Source organism: Carcharodon carcharias, chromosome 34 (assembly GCF_017639515.1).
Source record: "Carcharodon carcharias isolate sCarCar2 chromosome 34, sCarCar2.pri, whole genome shotgun sequence".
Lineage (NCBI taxonomy): Eukaryota > Metazoa > Chordata > Chondrichthyes > Lamniformes > Lamnidae > Carcharodon > Carcharodon carcharias.
The window spans coordinates 4,237,876-4,264,785 of NC_054500.1; the positions used below are offsets into that span (position 1 = coordinate 4,237,876).

Genomic DNA, 26,910 nt, shown 5'->3' on the forward strand with positions numbered 1-26,910 from the left:
AGAGCCTCGAGCTGCGGGGTGCGAGGTACTGATGGGGGCGAAGGAGTTTCCCAGGTAAACGTATTCACAGGCAAGGCTCGGTGGAGTCAGCTGCTGACTCCCGGGGTGTGAGCTCAGGGTGCATGTGATAGGAGGGGATGGTTAACGTTACAGGGGGCAGAGGGAGCTGGCAGGGTGGGAGGGTGAGGGTTTGATGGTGTCAGATGAAGGAGCAGCGAGGGTTGTTAGTCGGGGAGATAGACACGGACACGGGGAGGGGTGGGAAGGAGGAGGTCGGGGAGGTCAATGTGAACAGGGGTGGGATGTTCAGGAAGGTAGGGAACATGTAGGTTCACCTGGACATCCTGGAAGGAGAAGGGTTCGGGCTGGAGGGGGATGGTGGGGAGGTTGAAGGTGATGCCAAGAGGCTCAATGGCGATGGGGGAAAGGACATTGGCGACCGGGGGAGGGAAAGTGGTTGGGCAGCTCATAAAAAAGTGACCACTCCCATTGTTCTCAAACTGAAAGTGAGCGGAGCCTCATGTTGGACAGGCACAGGTGCTGCATGGGAGTTGGGTCATTGTGTGGGAGGAGATGCCAGTCAGCTCAGATAGACAACAGAAAGGGAAGCACAGCAGCGTTAATGATTGTGCGAAAGACCAGTAAGATGAGTTTGATGGATGGGAGAGTGAAGGCTCCGTGTGTGTGGGGGAGAGTGAAGGCTCCACATGCGGGGAGAGTGAAGATTCCACGTGCGGGGAGAGTGAAGATTCCACGTGCGGGGAGAGTGAAGATTCCACGTGCGGGGAGAGTGAAGATTCCACGTGCGGGGAGAGTGAAGATTCCACGTGCGGGGAGAGTGAAGATTCCACGTGCGGGGAGAGTGAAGATTCCACGTGCGGGGAGAGTGAAGATTCCACGTGCGGGGAGAGTGAAGATTCCACGTGCGGGGAGAGTGAAGATTCCACGTGCGGGGAGAGTGAAGATTCCACGTGCGGGGAGAGTGAAGATTCCACGTGCGGGGAGAGTGAAGATTCCACGTGCGGGGAGAGTGAAGATTCCACGTGCGGGGAGAGTGAAGATTCCACGTGCAGGGAGAGTGAAGATTCCACGTGCAGGGAGAGTGAAGATTCCACGTGCAGGGAGAGTGAAGATTCCACGTGCAGGGAGAGTGAAGATTCCACGTGCGGGGAGAGTGCTTGCATGAGGCCCTGAGAGGCCCTGCCACAGACCCTTCTCCTTACAGATTGTCGTGGGGTTGGCTGCAGGCAGGAGAACTGCTGGGGGATGGTGGGAATGGGTGCATGCAAAACCTTTAGGGGGAACGCTGAAAGGAAACAGGAGACAATATGCAGTGAAAGTGAATATATCTGCAGACGTTCAATTAGTGACAGTCATTGTCTTCACCCGTGCAACAATCTGTGTTCAAAATTTGTTGATATCTCTAGGCTTTCCACTCCTTCTAGGTGTAGCCCCGATATCCACAGCAGGGGTGCAGGACCCCTGCGGAGTTGTTTGCCCTCTTGCCTTTGGTGACTTTGGCAGTCACCCTCTTTGAGGGCTCCAAACACAACTGTCCCCCCTGCCTCTCACTGACTGTCCATCCTGAGTTAGTAGGCCGCTTCCAGCAGCTCATCAAATGATGCGGACTGGGCAGGTGGCTGCTCTCCAGCAGCCCTCCGAGTGCCAGGGATCTGGGCTGTCCCTGCCTCCGACTGCTGCGGGGACGTGTGGGTGAGGTGTTCCCCAGAAAGTGAGCCCAAGCCTCATCTGGAGATGTCCCTCACCGAGGTGTGTGTCTATGCACTGCTGGAGGGTGCGGGTGAACGCTGTGATAGTTCTTCACCATCTTCCTCCTCAGACGTGGCTGGGAATCCTGGTGATGTTCCCTTTGGGCATCGAGAAGGTGCCAGTATGATAAAGAATGGAGTTTTAGTAGACGAGGACATGAGGAATATAAGACTGCATGTCGCTCACTGTAACTTTCAGGATGTGATGAATTCATGGAGCAGTGATCCATATTGGATTGCTGAGACGATCCGATCTCCTCTTCCCCAAAGGAGCAATCCCTGTCCTCCCCAGCGATCTGGGCTGCAGCCTCCTTGAGGCTCGTGATGGCGGCCATGCCCATCCCACCCCCTGGGGACTTTCCCGCCTGTTGTGGGTAAGCTTGGCCTGGACGAAGACACAAGAAAGGCAGGTGAGGAGAAGGGGTGGCTCTTAGGTCAGCAAAGATTCAGGCCTCCTGTGTGTGGTGAGCCCTCCCCAGCAGGTTTGAGGATAGAGAGTGTGCCACATGATAGATGGGGATGATGGTGATGTAGAAGGTTCCTTGAGTCTGTCAATGCTGATATGTGTCCCCTGGTAATGGTTGTGTGAGACCCCTGAAGAGAGCAGCCATTTGAGTGCATGATGACAATGATGAGAGTTTGACATTGGAGGGAGCTGAAGGATGAGATCTTCCTGCACTGGATCTTGTTCTGGGTGCAGGTGGCATCTGCACTGACCTCCTTGGCGATGACCTTCCAGGCCTGGGGGTTGAATCTGGTGTACTTCCTGGAACCATCCCTGTGATAGAGCACATCCCAATGCGCCTGCATGTACCTCTGATCAAGGCCTGGAGAGGCGTCATGTTGGATGCTGCCTCCTTCTTGTGCACGGAACACATCAGTAACAGTCTCCTGGAGACAGGTGACCTGCAGAGTCTGGGATGTACGTGTTCGGCTGTTGTTTAAGAAATAGATTACAAAAGTAGGGAGATCATGTTGGAGTTGTATAGAACCTTGGTGAGGCCACAGCTGGAGCACTGTGTGCAGTTCTGGTCGCCACATTATAGGAAGGATGTGATTGCACTGGAGGGAGTGCAGAGGAAATTCACCAGGATGTTGCTAGGGATGAAACATTTAAGTTATGAAGAGAGGTTGGATAGACTTGGGTTGTTTTCGTTGGAGCAGAGAAGACTGAGGGGCGACCTGATGGAGGTGTACAAGATTATGAGGGGCATGGACAGGGTGGAAAGGGAGCAGCTGTTCCCCTTAGTTGAAGAGTCAGTCACAAGGGGAAATAAGTTCAAGGTGAGAGGCAGGAGGTTTAGTGGGGATGTGAGGAAAATCTTTTTTACCCAGATGTTGGGGACGGTCTGGAATGCACTGCCTGGGAGGGTGGTGGAGGCAGGTTGCCTCACATCCTTTAAGAAGTACCTGGATGAGCATTTGGCACATCATAACATTCAAGGCTATGGGCCAAGTGCTGGTAAATGGGTCTAGGTAGGTAGGTCAGGTATTTCTCACGTGTCGTTGCAGACTTGATGGGCCAAAGGGCCTCTTCTGCACTGTGTGATTCTGTGATTCTGTGAAATATGGCACCCGGACCTTTGACCCCTCCAGCTGATGGCGGGACAGACAAATCAGCTCCAGACCCGCCAGGTGATTCGGTCCGATACTCACCGGTGCATAATTAATAAGGTTCCAAGCCCAACATCGGACGTGGGTTCTCCCCATTCCGGCCAGTGGGGTGGGCACTGTCAAAACTGCCTGTTAGTCTCAGAAATGGAAAATTCCGCCCGTCATGTTTTGAATGTTAAAATCGCACCCTGAACGCCATCAGTTCAATGAAAATGTCATCTGACTGGTTTTAAATTTCTTTTAAAAGGCAACTTTTGGTTTTGCTGACTAACCTGACCCAACCTCCATGGATATCTACAGCTCGCCAGTCACCTGGGCTATTGGTCCTCACTCACTCATGTTAGTTGTTCTGTTCTGGCTGTTGAGTTTGGTGCATTGCAGTCAAACTAAAGGTACCCGTATGAGAGGCACCTGGGGACGCTTCTGAATTTAACATCTCACCTTAGGCAACTTGTCTCATTCCAGAGTCACAGAAGATGCTCGGGAAAATGAGATGGAAGAAAACCTGGATCAGGTGGGCAGTATCATCGGAAACCTGCGACATATGGCGCTTGATATGGGCAATGAGATAAGTTCCCAGAACACCCAGATTGACCGGATTGTGACCAAGGTAATAATAGTGAGATTGGCGGAACGTTTTGTTTGAGATAGTGGATCAGAACGTCTGGTATGAGATATTTCTGTAACGTAACCAGAGTTTCAAATAACATTTTATGACCAATTGACTTTAGGTGCATCCCTCAAACATCAAACAATGTTGGGCCATTATCAGATTAGGAGCTAGTCGTTCAAATGAATTCAAGTTTGAGTTCATAATGTTGATATATTGATTAGTTGAGATTGGGAGTGTCAGACCATATCCAGTGCAGCCAAAGGGAAGCCTTGTTGCTGGTTGCAATTAAATATCATTGAAATGTTTGTGCATTACAATGTCCTGACAATTCCAGTGAGATAATTCATCAGACAATCTGCTCTGTGAATGTTGGTTGATGCTTAAATGTTGGCCTGCTCTTTAGATGGTGCTATCTGAAAAATGGCATCTCTGGCAGTGCAGCACTGCCTCACTACAGCCGGGAGTCTCAGCCTGAATTATGTTCTCTTTGCATTTGTTTGGAGCTGATTAAAAACCTAAGCAACAGCTCCTCCATTTTAATAATTGCACTTTGAGATGCTCAATTTCCAGATGTCAGATGTATTTTCCACAAATGCCAATTAATTGGCAAAGTATTCCTAGGTGTAGGTCAGAGGTTTCCTATGAACCTTCCTTGGAAAGATGAGATATTCCATCATCCAGAGTAATCTTGTATTAAAACTCACTCACTTTTCCAGAACCACATTATCCAACTCAAGGTCACAGGGAGTCAGAGCCTATCCCAACAGGCAGTAGGCAGGGTACATCCAGTCCATCACAGGGCACACACCCTCACACTAAGAGGTAATTCACCATAGCCAATCCACCTAACTAGCATGTCTTTGGACTGTGGGAGGAAACTGAAACAGGCAGTGGAAACCCACACACAATCACTCAGACAACATGCAAACTCCACACAAAAGTCCGAGGTTAAGATTGAACCTGGGTCCCTGGAGCTGTGAGGCAGCAGCGCTAACCACTGCGCCACTGTACCTACTGCCCTTTGTATCAAAACTATAGCCACTAAAAATAGAAATAATCACACAACAGCTTTGACTGTTAAAGTGCCTTTTTAATGGAGCAAGATGTTTTTTTACAAGGGGTGCGAGTGAAATCTGGACATAGGGCAAGGATTGGAAGAGGAGTTAAGAGAGCTGACTGGAGATTTGGGTTTAGAGGTGAGATGGGAAAGGAAAACAAGAGGGAGTGAATGACAGAATTGTAGGGAACGATGGCAGAAGGTTACATTGGAGAGTTGGGTATATACACACGCACAACTCTAAACTCCACATATTGCTCTCACCCAGGGGGATATGAACAAAGCTCGCATCGATGAAGCCAACAAGCACGCCAACAAGATGCTGGAAAGTGGCTGAAGGGAAGCAAACCTTTCACCCACCCTGCTCGCACTGCCAGATTCCCCCATCCCATTCTCCATTGCAGCATCCGAAAGGTCCTGGAGGGGCAAGTCCCTGTTGCTGTGATAGGAAACCACAAGGTTCAATATCTTTCTGTACATTTTAATTTATTTTATAATTTCTCAGTGTAACAAATTGTTCCAGTTGTGGAAAGTGTATTTTTTTTAAATGTGAATTTGTATTAATGCCTGTCTAAAGAGTAAATGGAGTGTATTTAGTTTTTTAATCTTTGTACTTGTCAGTGGTTTTTTATGTTTGAGTCTTTCTCTGTAATTGTGATAAAAGTGGGCACAAACTGAAAGCGAGCTGGCAGTACACAGTTGAATTCTGATAAACACCCTGCAGATCCTAAGACCTTTTCTAGCCAGAGAACCGCAAATCCTGATGCCTGTGACCTATTAGCCAAATAATTCACTGGGATGCAAGACCATAGACCAGGAGCCAAACCCCAGTTGGATGGTTCCTGTTCCAAGGCCATGGTTCCCACAAACTGACTGGGACGAGAAATCTCCAGCACATTCCGGGTGGCATTTATCCTGCACGAGCTATGCTTGTTGCCAGAGTTACTGTCCTGGGTGCCAGAGATTTCTCTGCCAGTACCATTCCATCGCTGAGTACACCCACTTAAAACTCTTCTTAACTTCTGCCAAGCAATATTATGTAGAAATCAGGATTCCTTGTTTACCGCAAAAGGGGCTAGGGATTGAAATAGTAGACTGGGGTTTCCCAGGTTTGGATAGGATGAGTGTTTATTAGGACACAACTGTAGTTGCTTATAATAAAGAGACAGCATTTTCCCTGGTAACCTGCTCTTTCTCGGCTTAGGGAATTTTTGGATGTGTGTGCCTCAGATAATCCAGGTATTTGGAACATTGGGGTGAAAATCAAGGCCTTTTTTATTGTACCTTTGCATTCACCAAAAGCCAATAAAGCACAGACATGGCGACATCGACTTAAGACATTCCGGCCAATTTTTTTTGGCAAACTTGGGAAGGGAGGGAGTTGGAAAGATACTGAGGGATGTGCTGAGGAGCGTCCACACACCTTAGCACTTCCTCCACACTTAACCCTCCCCCTTCAGTTCCCAGCTCCCAGATTCTGTTGTGTCAAAGATACACCTAATTAGATAGGGAAGCACATCCCCCGACATATTTTCTGCTACCTCCGTCCTTCGATCGTTGGACACGGGAGCTTGCTCTCTTGACACACCAATTTGGTGTTCTGCATCTGCAGATGAGAATTTTTGAAAGGAAGCTTTGGAGGCTGTGCCATAGAAAAACTCATCTCCAGCCCAAACTTTTCCAGTGGTACCTCCTGAGCCAGTGGGGCCCACGTCCATGGAGAGTGGAATTTCCACATGTAAAAAAGCAGACAACTCTACCCCTTTAAGAAATGTTCCCAGTACTTGTGTTTCTCTAAGTTACTTCAGAATAGTTAACGTCCGACATTCACAGCAAACTATTTCTTAAAATACTGAAATTAACAAATGAAAGGTCCCAGGGAACAAGCGCCCTTAGACCATTCTGTTCCGCATTGTAGAATGAAGCCCCTGGAAAGTGGAATCCTGTCTCTTTGTTCCTATTTTAATACAGTCGTTTTATACAGTGAGGGGGGTGCTGTCTCTTTAAGTGCTCGTTTACTTGTCAGTTCACTGTTACTGTGGTTACCTGATGGTTTTCTGCACCAATGAAAGCATCACAAACATCTCTTTGCAAATGTCATTGCACCCTGCCCCCTGACCTCTTAACTCATTGGCCTTGCAAGAGATCTGCATGCGGCCTGTGCGAAAGTATAAACGGCTTCGTCACCCCTATCCAGCCCGCCTCAGCTTCTGTACCACCATCAGTAACATTGCGGTGAGCAGATGGTTTGTTACCACTTTCCCAGCTCCGAGATCTGTTCTTCCTTCGATAACTGAAACTATGCATTCGGTAGTGTTGCATGGCAGTGTTTGACCCCATCACACCCTGACGCTGCTCGCAGGCTCAGAATTACAGCACCTCGGTTTCTGCTTGTGTTCGCTTTATTAATCTGTACCAATACTGAATTGCAACTGGGCTCTTAAGGCAAACTGAAACCTGGAGGGAGTTTGCTCTTAGGACTTCACCTTACAAAGACAATTCTTTCACCGTTTGTGTTGAATGTTGATGATCTTTTCCTCACCTGACTCCGTCACTGTTTTGTGGCTCCATTACGCAGTGCGGCCCGTTTTGCTGTGTCATGTCTCTGAGGACTTCCCACTCACTGTTCCAGTCCCAGAATCCGGAGAACTTTAAAAAAATTATATGTTCAAATCAAGAGCCACGTGACCCCGAGCTGCCCCTTGGTCGATCAAGAAAGTGGGCAGGGTGGGTTCTGATTGGTGGGAGGGATGGATGTCAATCTCCTGTTTTCACCAATAGAAAGGGTGGACTCAGTGAGGTGTTAATTCATTGAAACATATCCACCTGGCAAAGGAAGAAGCTGCACCCAGTCCATTTTCAACATCTTCAACGACCCCACCCCCACCAAACTCCGCTCCCCACTGAATCATAGCTCCAGAACCGTGCACAGGTTTCCTGTGAAACCCAGTTGGCAGATAAAATGGGGCCTGGAGCCAAAATATGCGAGTGGTGGGAACCGCTGGTAACTGGACAAGTGAGCGGAGCCAGATTGGGTGGTGCGGCTGAACCTTGGGCTGTGCATCTCGATTTGATTTAGAAAATATGGTCACCCTAATAATTTCATCCTGGGCCAGGGCCCTGTCCTTTCAGAAGCTGTAGATCTCCTGTAATCTCAGTCCGCACCATGCTGTTGAACCTCCGGGAACTAATGCCTCCAGCAGGCACAGTAATTACTGTAAATACAGAGCTGATTGGGCACGATTTATTCCTGAATTAATATTCGAAATACTAATAAAAGGAAAAATGACAGGCCTGCATAGCTGGGGTGGTCTGTAGCCAGTTGACCGTAATAAGGGAATAGCTGTGGCAAACTCCTCCTCTCGGTTTAGCTTGCTTTAAGATTCTATAATAAAACATTGTTCGTGTGAAGTAATACCTTTCATTATGAAGATCTGCTGAAAATCTAGTGTAACAACGTCAGCAATTTAAAAATGAATAAGCACAGATGAAACGCTCGAATGCTTGGGTATGACTTTGTTTTTAAGATGTTGCAATGTTAATTATGGGGTGACGCATGCCTTAAAGGCACTTTTTATTGGGAAATGGAACAGCTTTGCTTTTGATGGGCAACTTTAAAGAGGGGAATTTAAACCCAGTTTGTTGAAATCATTCCTATTACTTTACTTGCTGTCTCTTCCAAACTACTGTGAGTGTTTCTGACCTGTTCCTCAAGCCCTGGGAGAGTGCTCGATGCCTCACATAACCCGGGTTTGCCATAGCACCTTTTCCCTACTTTACTGAACGTGCTCTCATGGGGGCTATGGTTATGTAGTGATTGTGCTTCAGGGCTGGTAAGCGAGAGGCCAGAGCTGCAGAAGCCATCGTGGCCAGTTAAGGATTTGAGTTCAATGTGTATAAGCAGTTGGGATTAGTGATCGTGAAGCTGTTAGACTGTCATCAAAGGCCCAACAGGTCCTTTAATGTCCTTCAGGAAAAGGAACCTGCCGTCCTTTCCCAGTCTGGTGACTCCGGACCAACATGGTTTCCTCTTACCACCGTCTGCGGTCTGACATGACCTAGACATGACCGAGACAGCCACTCAGCTGTATCAAATAAGGCAGCTGAGGATGGACAGTAAATATTGGCACGTCCGTGATGCTCACATTCCGAGAATGAATGTTTAAAAAAGCTGATGTTACAGGCTTAAAGTCCATCCCGAATCACATCATTCTATTCATTCTAAATTCTCTAAATTATTCCAGAAATGAAAGGGCCTTGTCTCTCTCTGATTTATTTTTTTCTTATAATTTGACCTCAGGTTTTATTCCTCTTGCCCTGCCTTCCAGCCCTCCACACCTTTCCCCTTCACCCTGGATTACACGATAGTCTGAGCACATAGATGTCTCCATGGTAACTAGGGTTGCCAACTGTGATTAAATGTATTCTTGGAGGTTTCATCACATGACTTACCCCCACATTCCAGCCACTAGTCAGCCAACACGTGTCGGTGCAGACTCGATGGGCCGAAGGGCCTCTTCAGCACTGTGTGATTCCGTGAACACGTCCATCCTTGTGATGTACGGCCTTCCTACACCAACTGGAAAGCAAAAAGACTCATTACCCAATTGGATGATGCTTGACTGTCAGCCAAACAGCCTTTTCCCCCCATTTTCAACACTTCTATATCAGCTAAAGAGAAATATTCAAAGAAAATTTAAAAGAAACAGTGTTTTTTTAATGCCCCGATGATTTTTCTCCCAGGTTGCACACAGCAGTGTCTGGATCTTCAATTCCTGGAGACTCCAGGCCAGTCCTGGAGGGTTGGCAACCCTAATTAACAGTCTAAAATCCTGTTTTGGTCACATTCGGCCAGAGCCTGTGAGGCATGCTTGATCTCTCAACATCCTTCAGACTGCAAAACGTTTGAGGTTATGTGTAGCTGCTGAGGGCTGTTCGGCCTCTCTCTGTTCCTGTGGCTGGATGTGGTGGCCTGGATTTCAAAACTTCCTTAATTTGAAACAACAGCGATGCTGATCCATTGACTGTTGGCAGGGTTTCTCCCCCAATGGCTAGTGCTGTGTACAGGTGTATGTATCATTGCTCAGCCTGTGCTCTTGATGGCTCTGTAGTTACTTGCTGACCGACAAGTGGCTTAATCCCAAAGATTTTACAGGCCATTGTTGGGCCAATGGCAAAGAGCAATGCTTGGTTGATGAAGGGGGAGGGGATACTGAAGATGCAAGTGGTTGGAAACCATTGGGCAAAGATGAAAGTGCCATGAGAAAAGCAACAAGCAGGAAGGGTCAGTGTTAGTGGGGGAAGGCTGTAGACCCAGTGATTTGATGTAACCCTTCCCATTCTTCCCAAAACCTGGTGATGGGAGTCTGAGACTCTGTGTAATTTTGGTTGCAATTGTCAGAAACTGTATCATCTGAACCAAAATAAAATAAACCTGTGGGTACTGCAATGTGATGCTGTTTACTGAGTAACTGGAACAAGGGGCTGGCTGTAACGGATTACAGACTTGCCCTTCACCTCTGGAGCAGGGATGTCAGCTCCAACTAGACATATTCCTGAAAGTTTCATTGCTACCTCCAACCACCCCGCCCCCATCAAGCAGCCTTTCGCTTCTGACATCACAACCGTGACTACAATCACTTCACTGGCTGTAAAACACTTTGAGGCATCTGGCAATCGTGAAAGGTGCTATATAAATGAAAATCTTCCCCTCCTCCCCCCCAAAATTATAGAGAGAATGATTTTTTAATGATTTTCTTTTCTCTCTAGGAAGTTGATTCTTGGAGAGTCCAGGACAATCCTGGGGGATTGAAAACTCTACTCTGGACCTGTCTTTGTCTATAGACAGAGATGAAGGTTTCCTTTGTCTTGCATCACAGATGGATGAGTTTGATCACTCAATACAATTTCAGGTGTCCTTGGATCCCCAACATGAAGACAAACCCTGGGGGGGGGGGGGGAGTCTACATTGACAGGATGTTAAAGATGCAAGTCTTAAAATAACCATTTCTTTTAGTGGTAAACTCGATTTAGGGGAAAAAAATGTGATTGACGCTCTCACCTCTGAATCAGAAGGTCATGGGTTCAAGTCCCAGGGATTCATGCACATGACCTAGGCTGATCTCCACCCAGTGCAGCACTGAGAGAGTTGTCTGCCCTCCCCAGTAGATCCTGTGCCACTCTTTGATAAAGAGCAAGGGAATTCTGCCCATTATTGTAGCCAGGGCAGGAGTTCAGACTGTGCAAGGGCAAATATAGAACTGATTTCAGGAGAAGTTTCATCACGGGAAGTGAATGGTGTAATGGTTATTTCAGTGGACTTGTTCTGGGGACATGGGCACATATCCCAACATGACAGCTGATAGAATGTAAATTCAATTAATAAATCTGGAATTGAAAGCTAGTCTCAGTAATGATGACCATGAAACTATCATCGATTGTTGTAAAAACCCATCCAGTTCACTAATGTCCTTTAGGGAAGGGAATCTGCCGTCCTTACCTGGTCTGACCTACATGTGACTCCAGACCCACAGTAATGTGGTTGTCTCTTAACTGCCCTCTGAAATGGCCCAGCAAACCACTTAGTTCAAGGGCAATTAGGGATGGGCAACAAATGCTGGCCTTGCCAGCGACACCCACATCCCATGAAAGAATAAAAAAGTGATGAACAAATTGAACTGAAGTTGTTCAAGAACTCGTTGGATCCTGCGCATTCATCTTGTGAAAGGAGCCAATCAGCTCTTAATTGGCTATGCAAATGTGAGCCATCCAATGAAAAGAGGCCACTGGCTGGAGTCTCACAGGTCGGGGTTTATTGGTGCAGGTTTTTGGTTATTAAGAAAGTGAGGTGAAGAGTTTGCAAAGCGTAGGAAGGAAGGTGAGCCAAATCACCAATGAGAATCAGATGTGAGGGTGGAAGAATAATAGAATGTTCTTTAAGGAACGTTTAAGGGTAAATGTGCTGCTGACCTTACACATTCCAGACTTACACAAGTAGAACAGCCACATGGTGGAGTGCCAAAGGCTACTTGCCATCCATGGAATGCAGTTTAAAATGGTAAAATAAAAACACTCTTTATATCTTTAACATACTTTAAGCATAGTGCCTGGGTTCAGATTAGATACAGTGGTTATGTTACTGGACTAATAATCCCGGGAGTATGAGTGTCAATGCCACCACAGCTGTTCGAGAATATGAACTCAAGTAAAAAAAAATCTTAAATCCGTAAATGACCGGTTCACTGAGGCCTTCTAGCCAAAGAAACCACCCGTCCTTACCTGGTCTGGCCTACATGTAACTCCAGTCCCACACCAATGTGTTGACTCTTGTGTGAATGTTTGTCTGTCAGAAGGTTGAGTTGGGTAAACTGAGAAGAGCTGTGACCCAAATGGTCACCTGACCTCCCCCTCCCTCTACCCCTAATATTTCCTGTGTTACCCCCATCCGCAAGAATTGGTCAAATTAAACGGCTTGGTCTATCCCATGACCAGTGAATTGGATACATCCGGGTATGAGGAGAGGGACAACTCAATGCGGCCATTGCAATTGGCTGTTAGAGTTCATCCCGCCCCCGCGGCGATTCCACACTGGCTGTGCCAATTAATGGGCGGGAAGCTCGCGCTGGAAGGCTCAGCGCTGCCGGAGTGGGCGGGGCGGGGCGGGGCGCGCGGGGGTGTGTGGGAGGATGGCGGAGAGCTGCCTCACTTAAAATCAATTATGACGGAATTTAAAACCCGGGGAGAAAAAACAAAACGTCCCACGTCTCGGAACGAGTCACCTCAACATGCGGGCGGGCGGCGAAAACTTTTTCAAAACATTTTAATTGTTTTCAAAAATGAATCACGGAAACCTCACCCCGCCCCTTTGGATGAGATTTCCTCAAAAATGCAAAGGCCGCCCGGCCGATTCGTTCCGTCCGTCCGTCCGTCCGTCCGTCCGCCAGCCAACCGTTACGGCCGGCGAAAAATCCCTGTCAGTTACTACTTCAGCGGCCTTCAGTCGGCGGGCGCGCTGCCGACTCTTACACACGCACGCGCGCGCACGCACGCACACACACACCTGCGCTGACCGAAACATTTCGCACGAGTCCGCGATGACGTTGGGAACGCCCGCGCGCCGCCATCGCGCGTTGCTTCACGCGCCAGCCTGTTGAGCGCGCACCCGTACGGTCTTCGGACTCTTGTTCTCAGCCAATCCCTCCCCATTGTGCCTGTCTTAGAATCTGACCCCACAGCGTGAAAGCGGATGTTTCAACTGGGAACAGCTCGGTGACCTGTTTGACCCCTGAACCTTTGCTCTCTCTCTGTCTTGACTTGCCTGCCTAGTCATTTCTTCAAAGATTCAGAGTTGTGACTGAAAGGCCATTGACCCCCCCCCCCCCCCCCCCCCCCCCCGCCCTCACCCTCCCCCCTCACCCATGGGGGGGGGGGGTGGGGGCCAAAGCTGCAACACGAGCAGGATGGAGCTGAGGCAGCCATGAGCTCGCAGAGGGAGGGGGGAGGAGAAAGCTCAGCGAGATGCCTTGTCTGCTGAAGGGGGCTCCCAGGCTTTCACCCTTTCGGCCCATCGCGTCAAGCCAAGCTGGATGAGAGGGTCTATCCACCACGCAGGTCTCGTGACTCCATTCCGCAACCCAACCACACGTGGTCAGCGGGAGCCACACCTGGAGCCACCCTGCCCCGCCCAACATCTCCAGAGCTGACCGTTGAGGTGCTGAAGCGACGGTTCCGCTGCCTGCACTGTTCCTGGAGAGCCCTGCAGCGTCCGTCGGAGCGTGGTCAACCTCCACGAGCTGGGCATCCTGAGGGCCCAGGCCTTGCCCTCCCAGGGACATGGTGAGGAGTGTGGGAGGCAGCTGCCCATCCCCGTTCTGACTGGGCTGTCTCTCATTGCCTCATCTGACCACAACCCCAAATCCCATTGTACAAATCCCATTGCCACACCTTTCCAGCCCCTCTCTCATGGGCCATCACAACATGGCTTTGGCAACAATACTGACATAAAGCCACAGAATGACCATTCTGAACCATCATCACCCAGCAGAGCATCCCCAGTGTCTTTACAGAAGCCAATTGGTCACCCTTGTGCGCTCCATTCTGCAGTGTTTTCCAAACTGTGGGTTAAAACCCCCAGTTGGGGTCACACAAATTGCGAATGGGATTACAAGCACCCCCTCCTCTGAGACTACGCCCTGCACTAGCACGGAGTCCAGCCCTGCACTCACCCTGTGTGTCTCTCGGCCTCACTATCGCAATCGTACCATTGTGATCTGCACCCTATTAATGATGTGAAATAAGCTTGTTCAATGGAAAGTCGTGTGATCCCTTCCCCCATTGAACCTTTCACTGGATCTGGCCTAAGCACCTGCCTTCCTCCCGAGATCATTTAAAAATGTCACCTGCAGTGCCACACTCGGCCCACCAGCTCAGGCTGGGGTTTGAGCTGGGGCCTGGGCTGTCACAGCTGTGATAGGAGTGGTGCATAGGGTCTGCTTATAGTGTGTGGGTCGGGGGAGAGGGTCTGATTATAGTGTGGGTGGGGGTAAGGGTCTGATTACAGTGTGGGTGGGGTGAGGGTCTGATTAGAGTGTGGGTGGGGGTAAGGGTCTGATTACAGTGTGGGTGGGGGTAAGGGACTGATTACTGAGTGGGTGTGGGTGTGGGTGTGGGTGGGGGTGGGGGTGAGGGTCCGATTATAGTGTGGGTGGGGGTGAGGGTCTGATCACAGTGTGGGTGGGGGTGAGGTTCTGATTAAAGTGTGGGTGGGGGGAGGGGGTCTGATTACAATGTGGGTGGGGGGGGGTGAGGGTCTGATTAGAGTGTGTGGATGGGGGAGAGAGGGTCTGATGATAGTGTGTGTCTGGGTGGGTGGAGAGTGGTTGATTATAGTATGTGTGTGAGGAGGGGTAGGGAGAGGGGTTGATACAGTGTGGGCGGGTGGAGAGAGGTTGATTACAGTGTGTGTGTTGGGGGGAGGGGTGGGGAGAGGGGTTGATACAGTGTGTGGGTGGGGGAGAGGGGCTGATTACGGTGTGTGGCTGGGTGGGTGGGTAGGGATTGATTACAATATGTGTGTGAGGAGGGGTGGGGAGAGAGGCTGATTATAATATGTGTGTGTGGGGGGGAGGTGGGGAGAGAGGCTGATTATAGTATGTGTGTGTGGGGGGGAGGTGGGGAGAGGGGTTGATTATAATATGTGTGTGGGGGGGGAGGGGTGGGGAGAGGGGCTGATTATAGTATGTGTGTGTATGGGGGTGGGGGGGGGAGAGGGGCTGATTACAGTGTGGGGGTGGGGAGAGAGAGAGACTGAAGCCCTCAGTAGAAAATTAGAAGTTTATTTGATTTGCCTCATTAAAATCAACGATGTCAAAATGTTTTAATGGAAACCTTTATTGTGATGTTGCTATCGATTAGCAATGTGAATGTTAATAATATCCACTGCTTCCTGGTCAAGATCCACAAGCAGGAGGAGCTCAGATGAACTAATAGACTGGTGAGTACATAAATTAATAACATTTTTACAAAATACTGCAAAAACATAGATTTTCATATTTATACGATGCCTTATCTATTGATTGTAAACGTTAATAATTACATATTGGATGTTACTTCGCTGTTTTATCACATGTTCTGTTTTTGTTGGTGTCTGGGGTCACCTTAACTTTCAAGTGTTAAAATGGGGTCACATTGGAAAATAGTTTGGGAAGCTTTGCCTTAGCAACTGTTCTGCCTTTGTTGTTCCTCGTGCTCCAGTATAATTAAAGCAAAATACAGCTGGTGCTGGAGATATGAAATAAAAAGAGAAAGGGCTGGGAAAGTTCAGCATCTGCGGAGAGAGAAGCAGAGTGAACAGCTGGAATTTTCCATTTATGAGGCTGTGTGAGGTGGTGGGCGGCTTTGGTAATACCCATCCTGCTGGCCGGAATGGCGGGAAATCCGTGCTTGGAGGGTCATTGATTATGCCCAGGCGAGTATCGGGCTGAATCACCTGGCGGGTCGGGAGCTGATTGGTCTTCCCACTGTCAGCTGATGGGGTCAAAGGTCTGGGCGCCACATTTAAACGCCACTTCAACACATAATCTCGTTCTCTCCAGTCCACCTGTCTTCAGGACACGGGCAGAGATGTCTTCCAGCCACAAGAAGCAGGCCGAAAGCCTCAAGCAGAAGGCAGCGCCCCCCCGTTTCACCCACCGGGCCCTCCAGGCCTTGGTCAGAGGAGTGTGGGCACACAGGCATGTCCTGTATCCCAGGGATGGTCCCAGGAAGCACAGCAGCCTCACATTTCCGGCCCGGGAGGCTGTCACAGAGCGAGTCAGCTCGACTGGGCCCGAAACACCCTCCAGAGCAGGAAGAAGATGGATGATCTCATCCACTCCACCAGGGTAAGTCATCCTTCAGCTCCCTCCAATATCAAACTCTCATCGAGACATCGTGCACTCAACTGGCTGCTCTCTTCAGGGATCTCACACAACCATTAGCGGGGGACACATATCAACACTAGTTCTCTCACCGAGACGTTCACATCGATCATGTAGCTCACAATCCATCCTCTGGCCCTTCTGGGGAGGGCTCACCACACACAGTGGTCATGCATCTCATCCAAGCTCTGCTCCATCCCTTCTCACACATGCCTTTCTTTCCTCTTCATACAGGCCAATCTGGTGCACAACAGGTGTGAGAGATCCTGTTCATGCTCTGGCTCTGCTTGACCATGTCCCTCAGGCATGGCCTCTTGCTGGAGCTGCACATGGCATCACCTCTCCCCCTTTCACCTCCATTGCATTAGGACCCTGACAAAGGCAGCATTGGGCCCTGGATCCATATCTGCTTTTCCCTTCTCTCTGAAAGGAAACGTTGAAGACATTAATGATTCAAGGGGCAAGAAAGTAAAGCATATGGAGACTGTGAGGGTCCAAAGTTTTTGCTGCTCTACTTGCACAATGGCTGATGCTGCTTTGTCCCTGAGACACACCTACCTCAATGCTCCAATCTCTGATGTGGCACAGCAGTGACCAGTCAGCTGCACGTGGTCAATGGCTGGATGACCTACGGCCTATTAGGAGTGTCACATCTGGGGACCATGTGACAGGCCTTCATTGATGGAATGCCACGTATGATGCAGCTGTGCCCCCTTCACTGTTGCCTTAATTCCCAAATTCTATTTCCCGTGTTCCTCTTGAGATGCAGCGACTGTGGTGTGAAGCCGCTGAGTTCTGAGTTGCCCTTTAACAGTGCTAATGAAGCCATTGGCTTTCAGTGGCTTTCATCACAAGGAGGTATTCCTCCTTATTTTCTAAACAGACTCCTGCTCACTCCTGCAGCAACATCAAGTTAGAGGGTGACCCCAGAAAGGCGGCCTCATGTTCACCCTTCCCCTTCACTGCCATTCCACAGCCTTCCCTCCCCTTTGCCCACCTTGTGTTTGTCATCCCCATCCTGGCTTCACACCCACCCCTGGGTGAGGTGCAAGTTTCTGAAGCTGGAGTTCTGCCTGACCACTGCTGCACAGTGATGTCCTTGTGGATGACAGTCTCAGCCACCGGGAGTAGGAGACCCCTGCACTCCCCAACCCTGGCCGCAGGACCGGTCACTACCTGAAAGTGGAGGTCTGCATGAGTACCACGGTGCAGTGATGTTCCTTGGGACAATGTAGACAAAGAGGAGGAGCAGACCAACCCTACAGTCCCAGCAGCGAGGCGTTCATCGCTACAAGACCGGCACAGCGCAATGTCAGGTAGGCTATGTACGTTCCACTCACCTCGAAGCTATAAGTGAACTGAGGTCCCAATTGTGTAGGCCAATATCATTATAATTAGCAGGCAGGGTGAAGTTTGTGGACATGTGCATAAGTTATTGAAGGTGGCAGGACAGGTTACATGCATGTTAACAAAGCACACAACATCCTCACCTCTATTCGTAGGGTCAGAATACAGGAGCAAGGAGATTATATTAGACTTGTATAAAACTCTGGTTTGGCCTTAACTGGAGTGAGTGTTATGTCCAGTTCTGGGAGCTAGACTTAAGGAAATATGTGAAGACATTAGAGAGGGTGCAGAAAAGATTCATGAGAATGGTTCCAGGGATGAGGAATTTCAGTTCCGTTGATAGATTGGAGAAGTTGGGACTGTTTTCCTTAAAGAAGAGAAGATTTGATAGAGGTGTTCAAAACCATGAGGGGTCTGGAGAGTAGATGGGGAGAAACTGTTTCCAGTGGTAGAAGGATTGAGAACGAAAGGGCACAGGTTTAAGGTGATTGGCAAAAGAATCAATGGAGACATGAGGAGAAATCTTTCCATGCAGCGAGTGGTTAGGATCTGGAATGCGCTGCCTGAGAGTGTGGTGGAGACAGGGTCAATTGAATCATTCAAGAGGGAATTGGATTATTATCCGAAAAGGAAGAATGTGCAGGGCTACGGGGAGAAGGCCAAGGAGTGGCTGTAGGTGAATCCCTCCTTTGGAGGGCCAGCACAGACAAGATGGGCTGAATGGCCTCCTTTTGTGCTTTAACCATTCTGTGATTCTGTGTGAGTATGGAATGGGTAAGCCAGTTTTTATCATCCACCCAGACTTTCAGGAGCATCTCACAAGAACCTCCCTTATAAGATAGAATCTTCTGGAATTAGTGGTAACCTGCTGATTGATTGAGCATTGACATTTTAAAAATTCTTTGTTGGGATGTAGGCATCCATGGCAACTCAGAATTCCATGCCCATCCTGAATTGCCTGAATGCCAGGGGACAGTACATTGTTACCAATGGATTAACTTGGGGTTGGCCAATTACCAGTTACCAGGGATCAGTGTTAGGGCCAATCCTCTTTACTATTTTTAACTAATGACCTAAATGTAGGAGCTAGAGAAACAATCCACCTGTTTGTGGACAATACTGAGATAGGTGCGGGAGTTATGTTATGATCTCTTTAGAGACCGATAACTTTTAAAAAAAGATTCAAACTCAGTTATTAGCTGAAAGCATAACACATGATTTCACATTTTGAATTTTTTACTGTAACAAATGACTAGAAAAAACTAATGACTGAACACTGATTTTGTTTTGCAGGCAACTTACATTAATTGCAGACAGTGCCCTTGTGTACTTATCAGCCATCACACTTTCAACAGAGTTACAGTCCTTTTAGCAAACAGTTCATAGTTGATCTCAGCTTCTGGGTTCCCATATCCCCATACCGCCGAGTGGTTACTTAGAGTGGCTGTCTCCAGATGTTTTCCTCAGTTTTCAGAGAGTTTCTTAATCCACTACCAGCAGTAAAGCCTGTTCCAACGATTCTTCTTCTCCTGGAATCTCTAGAAGGCTGAATAAATCTCCCAGAACAAATCCCCCGGAATCCGTAGGTTGCTGGAGGATGGGCCTCTTCAACTAGAGACCGTGTCCCTCCCGCCGTGGTAGCTCGCAGAACCAGCAGCCTCTCCTCTCTGTGGACAACAGAGAACCTCCTGGTTTTTCCCTCTTCCTCTTTTCTCTTCTGTCCAACAGCCTGGAGCTGACAAATCTGTGCTTTGTCTCAAGTGTGAGAATTTTACACCTTTTAGCAAGTTCCTTGACTTCTCTTATTCCCTTAGCAACTAAACCATGTTTGCTATCAACCAGCATTTGGAACAGGTCACGTGACCCCTTCTTTACTCAATTTTCCTTAAATTTAAACACACAGGTTAAACCAGAACTACCCTATGTAGCTCAACATTGTAACAGAACAGCTCAGGATGCTACGACTTAATGTGTAGGTGCATTGGGGCCTGTGTTTGGCAAATGATGCCAGTCAAATGCTGAACAAACATAAAACTTACAGGGAGCAGAATGTGACCCAGCAGTGAACAAAAGGATGTTAAAGCGTATCCACTGAGTGACCAAAGCCATGAGCTTTTAAAGAATCCGAGGGAGATTTTATGCAGCAGGTTGCTCTGATCTGGAATGTGCTGCCTGAGAGGGAGGTGGAAGCAGATTCAATAGTAACTTTCAAAGGGGAATTTGATAAACGTTTGAGAAATTTGCAGACACTAAGTGGCACTGATCAATAGCTCTTCAAAGAGCCAGCACGGGCACAATGGGCTGAATTGCCTCCTTCGGTTTTAAGATTTTTATGATTTTGGTTAAGCAAACCTGGTTTCTCGTTTGTATTCAGGAAGAAACACACGCCTGTTGCCTTTGTGCAAGATCTCAGTTAGTGAGAATATTATCTCCTGGTTCAGTCTCCAAAAGGATACAGAGAAGTTGAACCTCACGGGTAATTCCAAGTTTGAAACATCCCAGATAGTTTCAGAGAATTGGGTCTGTTATACTTTAGAAAAGTACAGGCTTAGGGACTATGAAAATAATCAGGGTTTATAAAATAATATTGTGTTTCTGTGGAACAACTGGATATGGAGAAGTAGGGATTTCGCTTACCAGGTTGGTTGGATTAGTTGAGATGTTGGGCACATTTTCATTTCCCAGAGAATGTGGGATCCGTGGATCACTCTTCTGCTGTCAATGCTGATTCGCTCTATATTCCCGCTCCTGGCTGGAACACAGCTCACACCCTAGGAGAGGTGAGAAGCCTATGAGATACATCAGCATTGCTTGCTGGACATATGCCCATTGCCCAGGGAGGTGAGAGCGGAATTTTCCAGGTTTCCCCCTCTTATTGCCCTCGGATTTTGCCAGGTGCCATTTCTCCTGGGTGGTGACGTGCCCCTGGGAGGGTCTGGATCGTGATACTTGAGGCATCACAACGATATGGGGCCGGCTAAAGGAAGCAACACTGCTCTATGGCAGCTGTGGCTCGGCGGGTAGCATCAGAAGCTTGTGGGTTCAAGTGCCACTGCACAGACTTGAGATCATCGCCAAGGCTGGTCTGAGGCAGCACTGCCCTATTCATAGGTGCTGAGACGTTAAACCAAAACATTAACCCCCCCCTCTCAGGAGGACATCAGAAATTCCACGGCAATGTTCTAAGCAAGAGCGCAGGACCCTTTGTGTCCTGCTCAATATTTTCCCACAGCCAAATTTATCTGGCTACACTTCAAAAATTATCTCACTGGCTGCTGGAACGTCCTGGGTTTGTGAAAAGTGCTGTTGAAATTTTATAAATTTTAGATTTTTTTGTTGAAATCCTAAGGAAATTCCTCACTCCACCAAAGTCTAAACCAACCTAAAGCTTCCACATGACTCCCAGCTCCCTCACACTCCTGATTCTTGATCACCTCTGGCCTCCAGTCCCTACTCTCCATCCATCACAATCTCCTCTTGTCATTCCCACACTTTATCGATGTTACTGGTTATTTCCCCCTCTGTGATCTATCACCAGAGCTGCAATGGAGCAAACTAAACAGGCAGAAAAAGCAAACAGTCAGAAATGAGACAGAGCAATAGTGCAGCACCATGCAGCTGTATTACATGGTGCAGTGTAACAAGTGTTGCTTTCACTACCCGCCGACTGCCACACTGCTACCAATCTGCCAGGGTGGGTGAGTATAGCTCCAGTTGGGTATCATTAAAGAAATAAATAAATATGTCAAACCATGGCCGTTTTCAGCCTGAAGGAGTGGAGCAGTCGGGAGGATAGTCACCCTTGCTGCTCCCCCTAGGAGCTTCTTAAGCATGAGGCTGGTCGGGACTCTCAGCAGAACACTCAGATGCCCCCTTGGCCACAGTTGGTAGACAAGTTGGCAAAGAGTAATGGAAACCTCCAGCCCCCAAATGAGTGAGGAAATCATTCCCACCTCACTCTGTGTTTCAGTTTATCCAGAGCTGGGAAAGTAGCTGGTCTCAGGCTGACTGGCACTTGGAACTGTTGAACTTTGTGCTGAATCTAAACAAAGATCTAAACACAGGAATCAGCCCTGGGTCTGGAAAACACAGGGTAAGCAAAGAGCATTCCAGCACAAAGAAACCCCTAATAGAACAGTGAACTCAACCTTGACACAGTTCACTCCACTAAATATTAACCTGCTCAACACTAAACTCACTGATGGAAGTGATGGCATTGTGCAGATCAGGACCATTTTGTCTATAGACCAAATATAACAGAACTCACTATCATTTCAGCTCAGAGGTGTTTTTATGTTGCAACAATCAATGGCAAATGCACAATTCACCTGCTGTCTTCACCTTTGTAAATATAATTGCTGCATTATATGTTGCACCAATACTATTGGTAGTGTCAAAATGCACTATTATTCCTGGCCAGAATGATAATGAGTGGGTAATTTTCCCTGTCAGTCAAGCCTGGATCCCACATTGCTGTAAACGACTGGAACTGATTTTATGGACATAATTTGTATTGCGTAACTATCCTCCACTCACTGCATTTTGCCGAAGAAATGATCATTCTTTTATTGGGAGACTTTGCTGTAGTTTTGGTCATGAGTCCTGTTTGCTGCAGTTAGTTTGACCCCTGTTTAAATAGAGTCTGTTTGCTTTAAAATAGATGCTATTTGAGATGAAAGAGTTCCTGTTCATTGTTATGTAGATTCTATTTGTTGATAAATAGACTCTGTTTGCTGCAAAATAGATGTTTGTTGTAGATCCTGTCATAAGCCCTGCCCAATCTCTAATTCATTAGCTGACACAGTGCTATTAATAATCACTCTGAAATATGTTTGTTGTTAAAAGGCTTTATTTAGTTGAAGGAATGTTCATACAGTAAATGGGTTTTTATGAATTAGTGTTTTTTCCAATATAGTAGTCAACAATAAACACTTAGAGCTTTAGTTTATAGAACTTTATTTTATCTCAGCTCTGCATGGGTCCTGAGGTCTGTGCATGGTGTACAGTGGGTTAGCTGATACGGTAGGTGTAAAGTCAAAAAGGGTGATGGGTGGGGGCATGATTGGCACCATTGAAATAGGGGCTATAAAGGCCAATGGGGTGGATACAGGGGCATAGGTTGGCATGGAGAGTATGAGGGGCCATGGGATGAGTGCAGGGCATAAGGTGGCATGGATGGGGCATGGTGTGTGTCTGGAGGTAAGTGGGTGAAGGGTGAGGGATGTTTCATGTTTGGACACAGCACCAGAGCCCCAAAGCAAGCCTTTTGCCCAGGCTGCCTCTCCACCCGGCATCCTCCTCAGTACCTCTGGGATCACTCTCCCCGACTTCTAATCCAGCGGCAGGTGGAGACCTACTTTTAGTTCTTGTGTTTCCTGGGCTGGTTTTACCAGCTCTACATCCAACTCACCGCTTGCTCAGTGTATGTGATGTCTAATGTGACATCGTGCTATCTTTGGGCTGTGCAGTTTATTGAGAAGATGTGTCTGCATCACGTGACCTAGGCACACCACCCAGTCAAACAACCTTTTCACCCCATGTCCAATATAACCATTAATGAAATTGTTCAAAGAGAATGAAAAAGAGGTACCATTCGTTTTAACAGGGCTAGGATTTTCCTCCTGGGTGTCGCTTGCAGCCATATCCAGGAGATTAATCTTTAGTTCCCGGAGACGTCAGGATAATCCTGGAAGTTTGGCAACCTCTAGCTTTCCGTTCTTCACCAGTGGGCCAATTGAGAGTGCTTCTGGGTGGCATCAGGTGGTGGGGTGTAGGGAGGGGGGGATCAGACATCGATACAAGGGGACTCTCCATAAAACACTGCAGCAAGATATGAACGTCTTGAAAGTGTAGGACGAATTCTAAGCTATCCGATACTGAAAACCTTTGGCTTTACATCGAAATGAACACAGACTTGCTCCATCCACCTGTTAGGTTTGGATTTTCATTCGTGAGTCAAATGCGTAGAGTCAGGAGGATTCCCAGCTCCACAAACTGGACTAAAAATGGCTGCCTGGACATCAGATTTCCAGGGGGGGGGGCAGTGGCTGGCAGGCTGGATTTGAAGTCATGCCGGGTGGAGAGGCAGGCTGGGCAAAAGGCTTGCTTTGGGGCTCTGGTACTGTGTCCAAATTTTTTTTAGAAAGAATGAAACATGAAATATCCCTCTAGCCCACACCCCCTTGCCCTCCCCACCCCCAGACATGCCCCATGCCCCATCCATGACAACCCAGGCCACCTCATGTCCTGTATGCACCTTATTGGCCTTTATAGCCCCGATTCCAACTTGGTGCCAACCCATGCCCCCCCACCCACCACCCTTTGCCCCTACACCTACCAAATTAACTCACGCTGTATCCACCATGGGCAGAATGCAGGACCCATGCAGAGATGAGATAAAAGATGGTTCTATAAAATAAAGTTCTAAGTGTCTATTCCAACACTTTAATTCATAAAAACCCATTTACTACATGTACATTCCTTCTATTACATAAAGCCTTATAACAACAAACATTTAATTCAAGTGCATAATCCCTAATAATAATAAGCATTAGAATTTATAGTTCCACTTCAAAGAGTCTATAACTACTACTAGCTGTCAATCAAACTGCAATGGCAGGCACCCTACTGTGATAATGGATGGTTGTGAAATCAGTCATGCAGCAATAATCCAGTAATGGAAGCCCTCTGGCTTATGTGAACAGACAGAGTGAAATAGCAAGCAATGATTTTTTTTAACACACCAGATACTTTTTTCAAAGATATAAAGGGCAGGACTCTTAAATGCCAATGACACCTTGACAGCTCCCTTTGACAGCTCCCTTTGACAGGTCCTCTTGACAGTTGATTTTGGCAGTTGATTTTGACAGTTGATTTTGATAGATCTGTTGACATTTTCGATGACCTTGACAGTCAGAGTTTTACACTTTTTACCCACATTTATGCCTAACATTAACAATTGCAAAGGGCACCTGACCTGTCCTGGGACCATGTCCAAAGGGGTAAAGAACAAAGGTAAAAGTAAAGGGGGTAACTTACAACTCTAAAGGGGTATCATGATATCCAAACGAGTCCAGAAAGTTAATGCCTGCTCTTACCAGCTCTGCCCTGCACACTTCAGGTTTCACAGTCCTGGGATAGAAAAACCTGACTCCAGCGGAGGCAGCTGATGATTTCAATGGCCAATGACAACGCGCGTGAAAATGGGAAGAGCCGCGTTTGGGAGTGGGGGAGGGGGACTTCTGATTTTCGGGCACTTGCACCATTTTCAGAGGGAGACACTCTGTTGTGGTGAAAATCCAGCCCTTAGTTCTTGGACTTTTCTTGCTCTTCAGGTCCTTGGTCCCACCTGGTGTCTCTAGATCCTCAGTTTCCTCAGTTCTGTTTTTGGTCTCCACTTTCCACAGGTTCTTAACCTCCTGTTACTTTCCTTAACCTCCTGTTACTTTCCTTCTGGGGACATGAAGGTACAGACCTTGCATTGAGATAATGGGGTGGATTTTCAACTGTCCTACCAGACATAAAATTGGCACCTGTTATTGAAGCCAATTTCACTTCCATTGAATATCCTACCAGCTGATGCGAATAGCACTGTCACTTTAGAAACCACAACTTTTGAACACAGCCAATAAGAGCACCATTAGGAGTGATTCATTAGAAATTGACAGAAGCATTTTTGAAAAGGCTGGCGCTTATTGTAGAATGGTTCCAGCCTGGGAGGCAACCATTCCAACCATCATGTCTGTTCCAGCTCTCTGGAAGTACAATTCAGCTAGTCTCACTCCCTCACCCTTTCCCCATCGTCCTTTTCTTTCTCTCCAGGTGCTTATCCAATTCTCTTTTGAAAGGTACGATTGAATCTACCTCCAGCACACTCTCGGGTAGAACACTCCTAGTCCTAACAGCTCGCTCTGTAAAAAGGATTTTTGTCATCTTGCCATTGATTAATTAGTCATTCACCTTATATCGATGTCCTTTGGTTCCTGACCTTTTCACTACCAGGAACAGTTTCTTTCTATTTATTCTGTCCAGATCCCTCGTGATTTTGAACACCTCTTTCAAATCTCCTCTCAACTTTCTCTTCTCCAAGGTGAACAACCTCAGCTTCTCCAGTGCATCCACATCACTGAAGTTCCTCATCCCTGGAACCATTCTCATCAATCTTTCCTGCACTCTCCTCTAATGCATTCACATCTTTCCTAAATTGTAGTGCCCAGAATTTGACAGGATACTCCAATTGAGGCTGAACTAATGTTTTATAAAGGCTCAACATAACTTTCTTGCTTTTGCACACTATGTGTCTATTTATAAAGCCCAGGATCCCATACACTTTATTAATCGCGCTCTCAAACTGCTCTGCCACCTTCAATGACTTATGCACATATACACCCAGGTCCCTTTGCTCCTGCACCCCCTTCAAAATTGTCTCCTTTATTTTATATTGCTTCTCCTTGTTCTTTCTATTGAGATGTATCACTTCACGCTTCTCTGCATTAAATTTAATCTGCCAATTGTCTGCCCATTCCACTTGTCTGTGTCCTCTTGAAGTCTGTCACAACTCTCCTCACAGTTCACAATACTTCCAAGTTTTGTGCCATTTGCAGATTTTGAAATTGTATCCTGTACATCCAAGTCTAGATCATTAATATAGATCAGGAAAAGCAGCAGTGCTAATACTGACCCCTGGGGTACCCCACTGTAGACCTTCCTCCAGTCCAAAAATCAAACTTTCACCACTACTCTCTGATTCCTGTCACTCAACCAACTTCGTATCCATGTTGCTACTGTCCCTATTATTCTGTGGGTTTCAATTTTGCTGCCACGTCTGGTATGTTGCACTTAACCAAACACTTTTTGGAAGTACATGGACACATTACCCTCATCTACCCTCTGTCTGTTACCTCACCAATCAAGTTAGCTGAACACGAGTCTTAACAAATCTGTGCTGGCTTTCCTTAAATTATTTGCGCCTGTCCAAGTAATTGTTAATTTTGGCCTAGATTATCAGTTCTAAAAGCTTTCTCATCACTGGCCTGTAGTTGCTGGGCTTATTCTCACACCCTTTTTTGATCAAGATTTGTAACATTTGCAATT

At 47.5% G+C, this 26,910-nt stretch overlaps 1 protein-coding gene and 1 long non-coding RNA gene across 3 annotated transcripts in view; one reads left to right on the forward strand and one right to left on the reverse strand.

Annotated features, from left to right (window-relative positions):
* LOC121272587 (synaptosomal-associated protein 25-like) overlaps positions 1 to 10,507 on the forward strand; it is an 89,987-nt gene extending 79,480 nt beyond the window's left edge. For both annotated transcript variants that reach the window (XM_041179240.1, XM_041179241.1), the window contains exons 7-8: positions 3,849 to 3,993; positions 5,322 to 10,507. In XM_041179240.1, the coding sequence (XP_041035174.1) occupies positions 3,849 to 3,993; positions 5,322 to 5,390 (214 nt within the window). In that variant the 3' untranslated portion in view covers positions 5,391 to 10,507. The remainder of the gene's footprint in view (positions 1 to 3,848; positions 3,994 to 5,321) is intronic.
* Positions 8,015 to 12,583, reverse strand: LOC121272588. The gene is made up of 3 exons (XR_005941891.1): positions 12,332 to 12,583; positions 9,506 to 9,632; positions 8,015 to 8,438 (listed from the first exon to the last, which is right to left on the reverse strand). It is a non-coding gene; the product is annotated as an uncharacterized LOC121272588 (long non-coding RNA).
* Between the last annotated feature and the right edge of the window lie 14,327 nt (positions 12,584 to 26,910).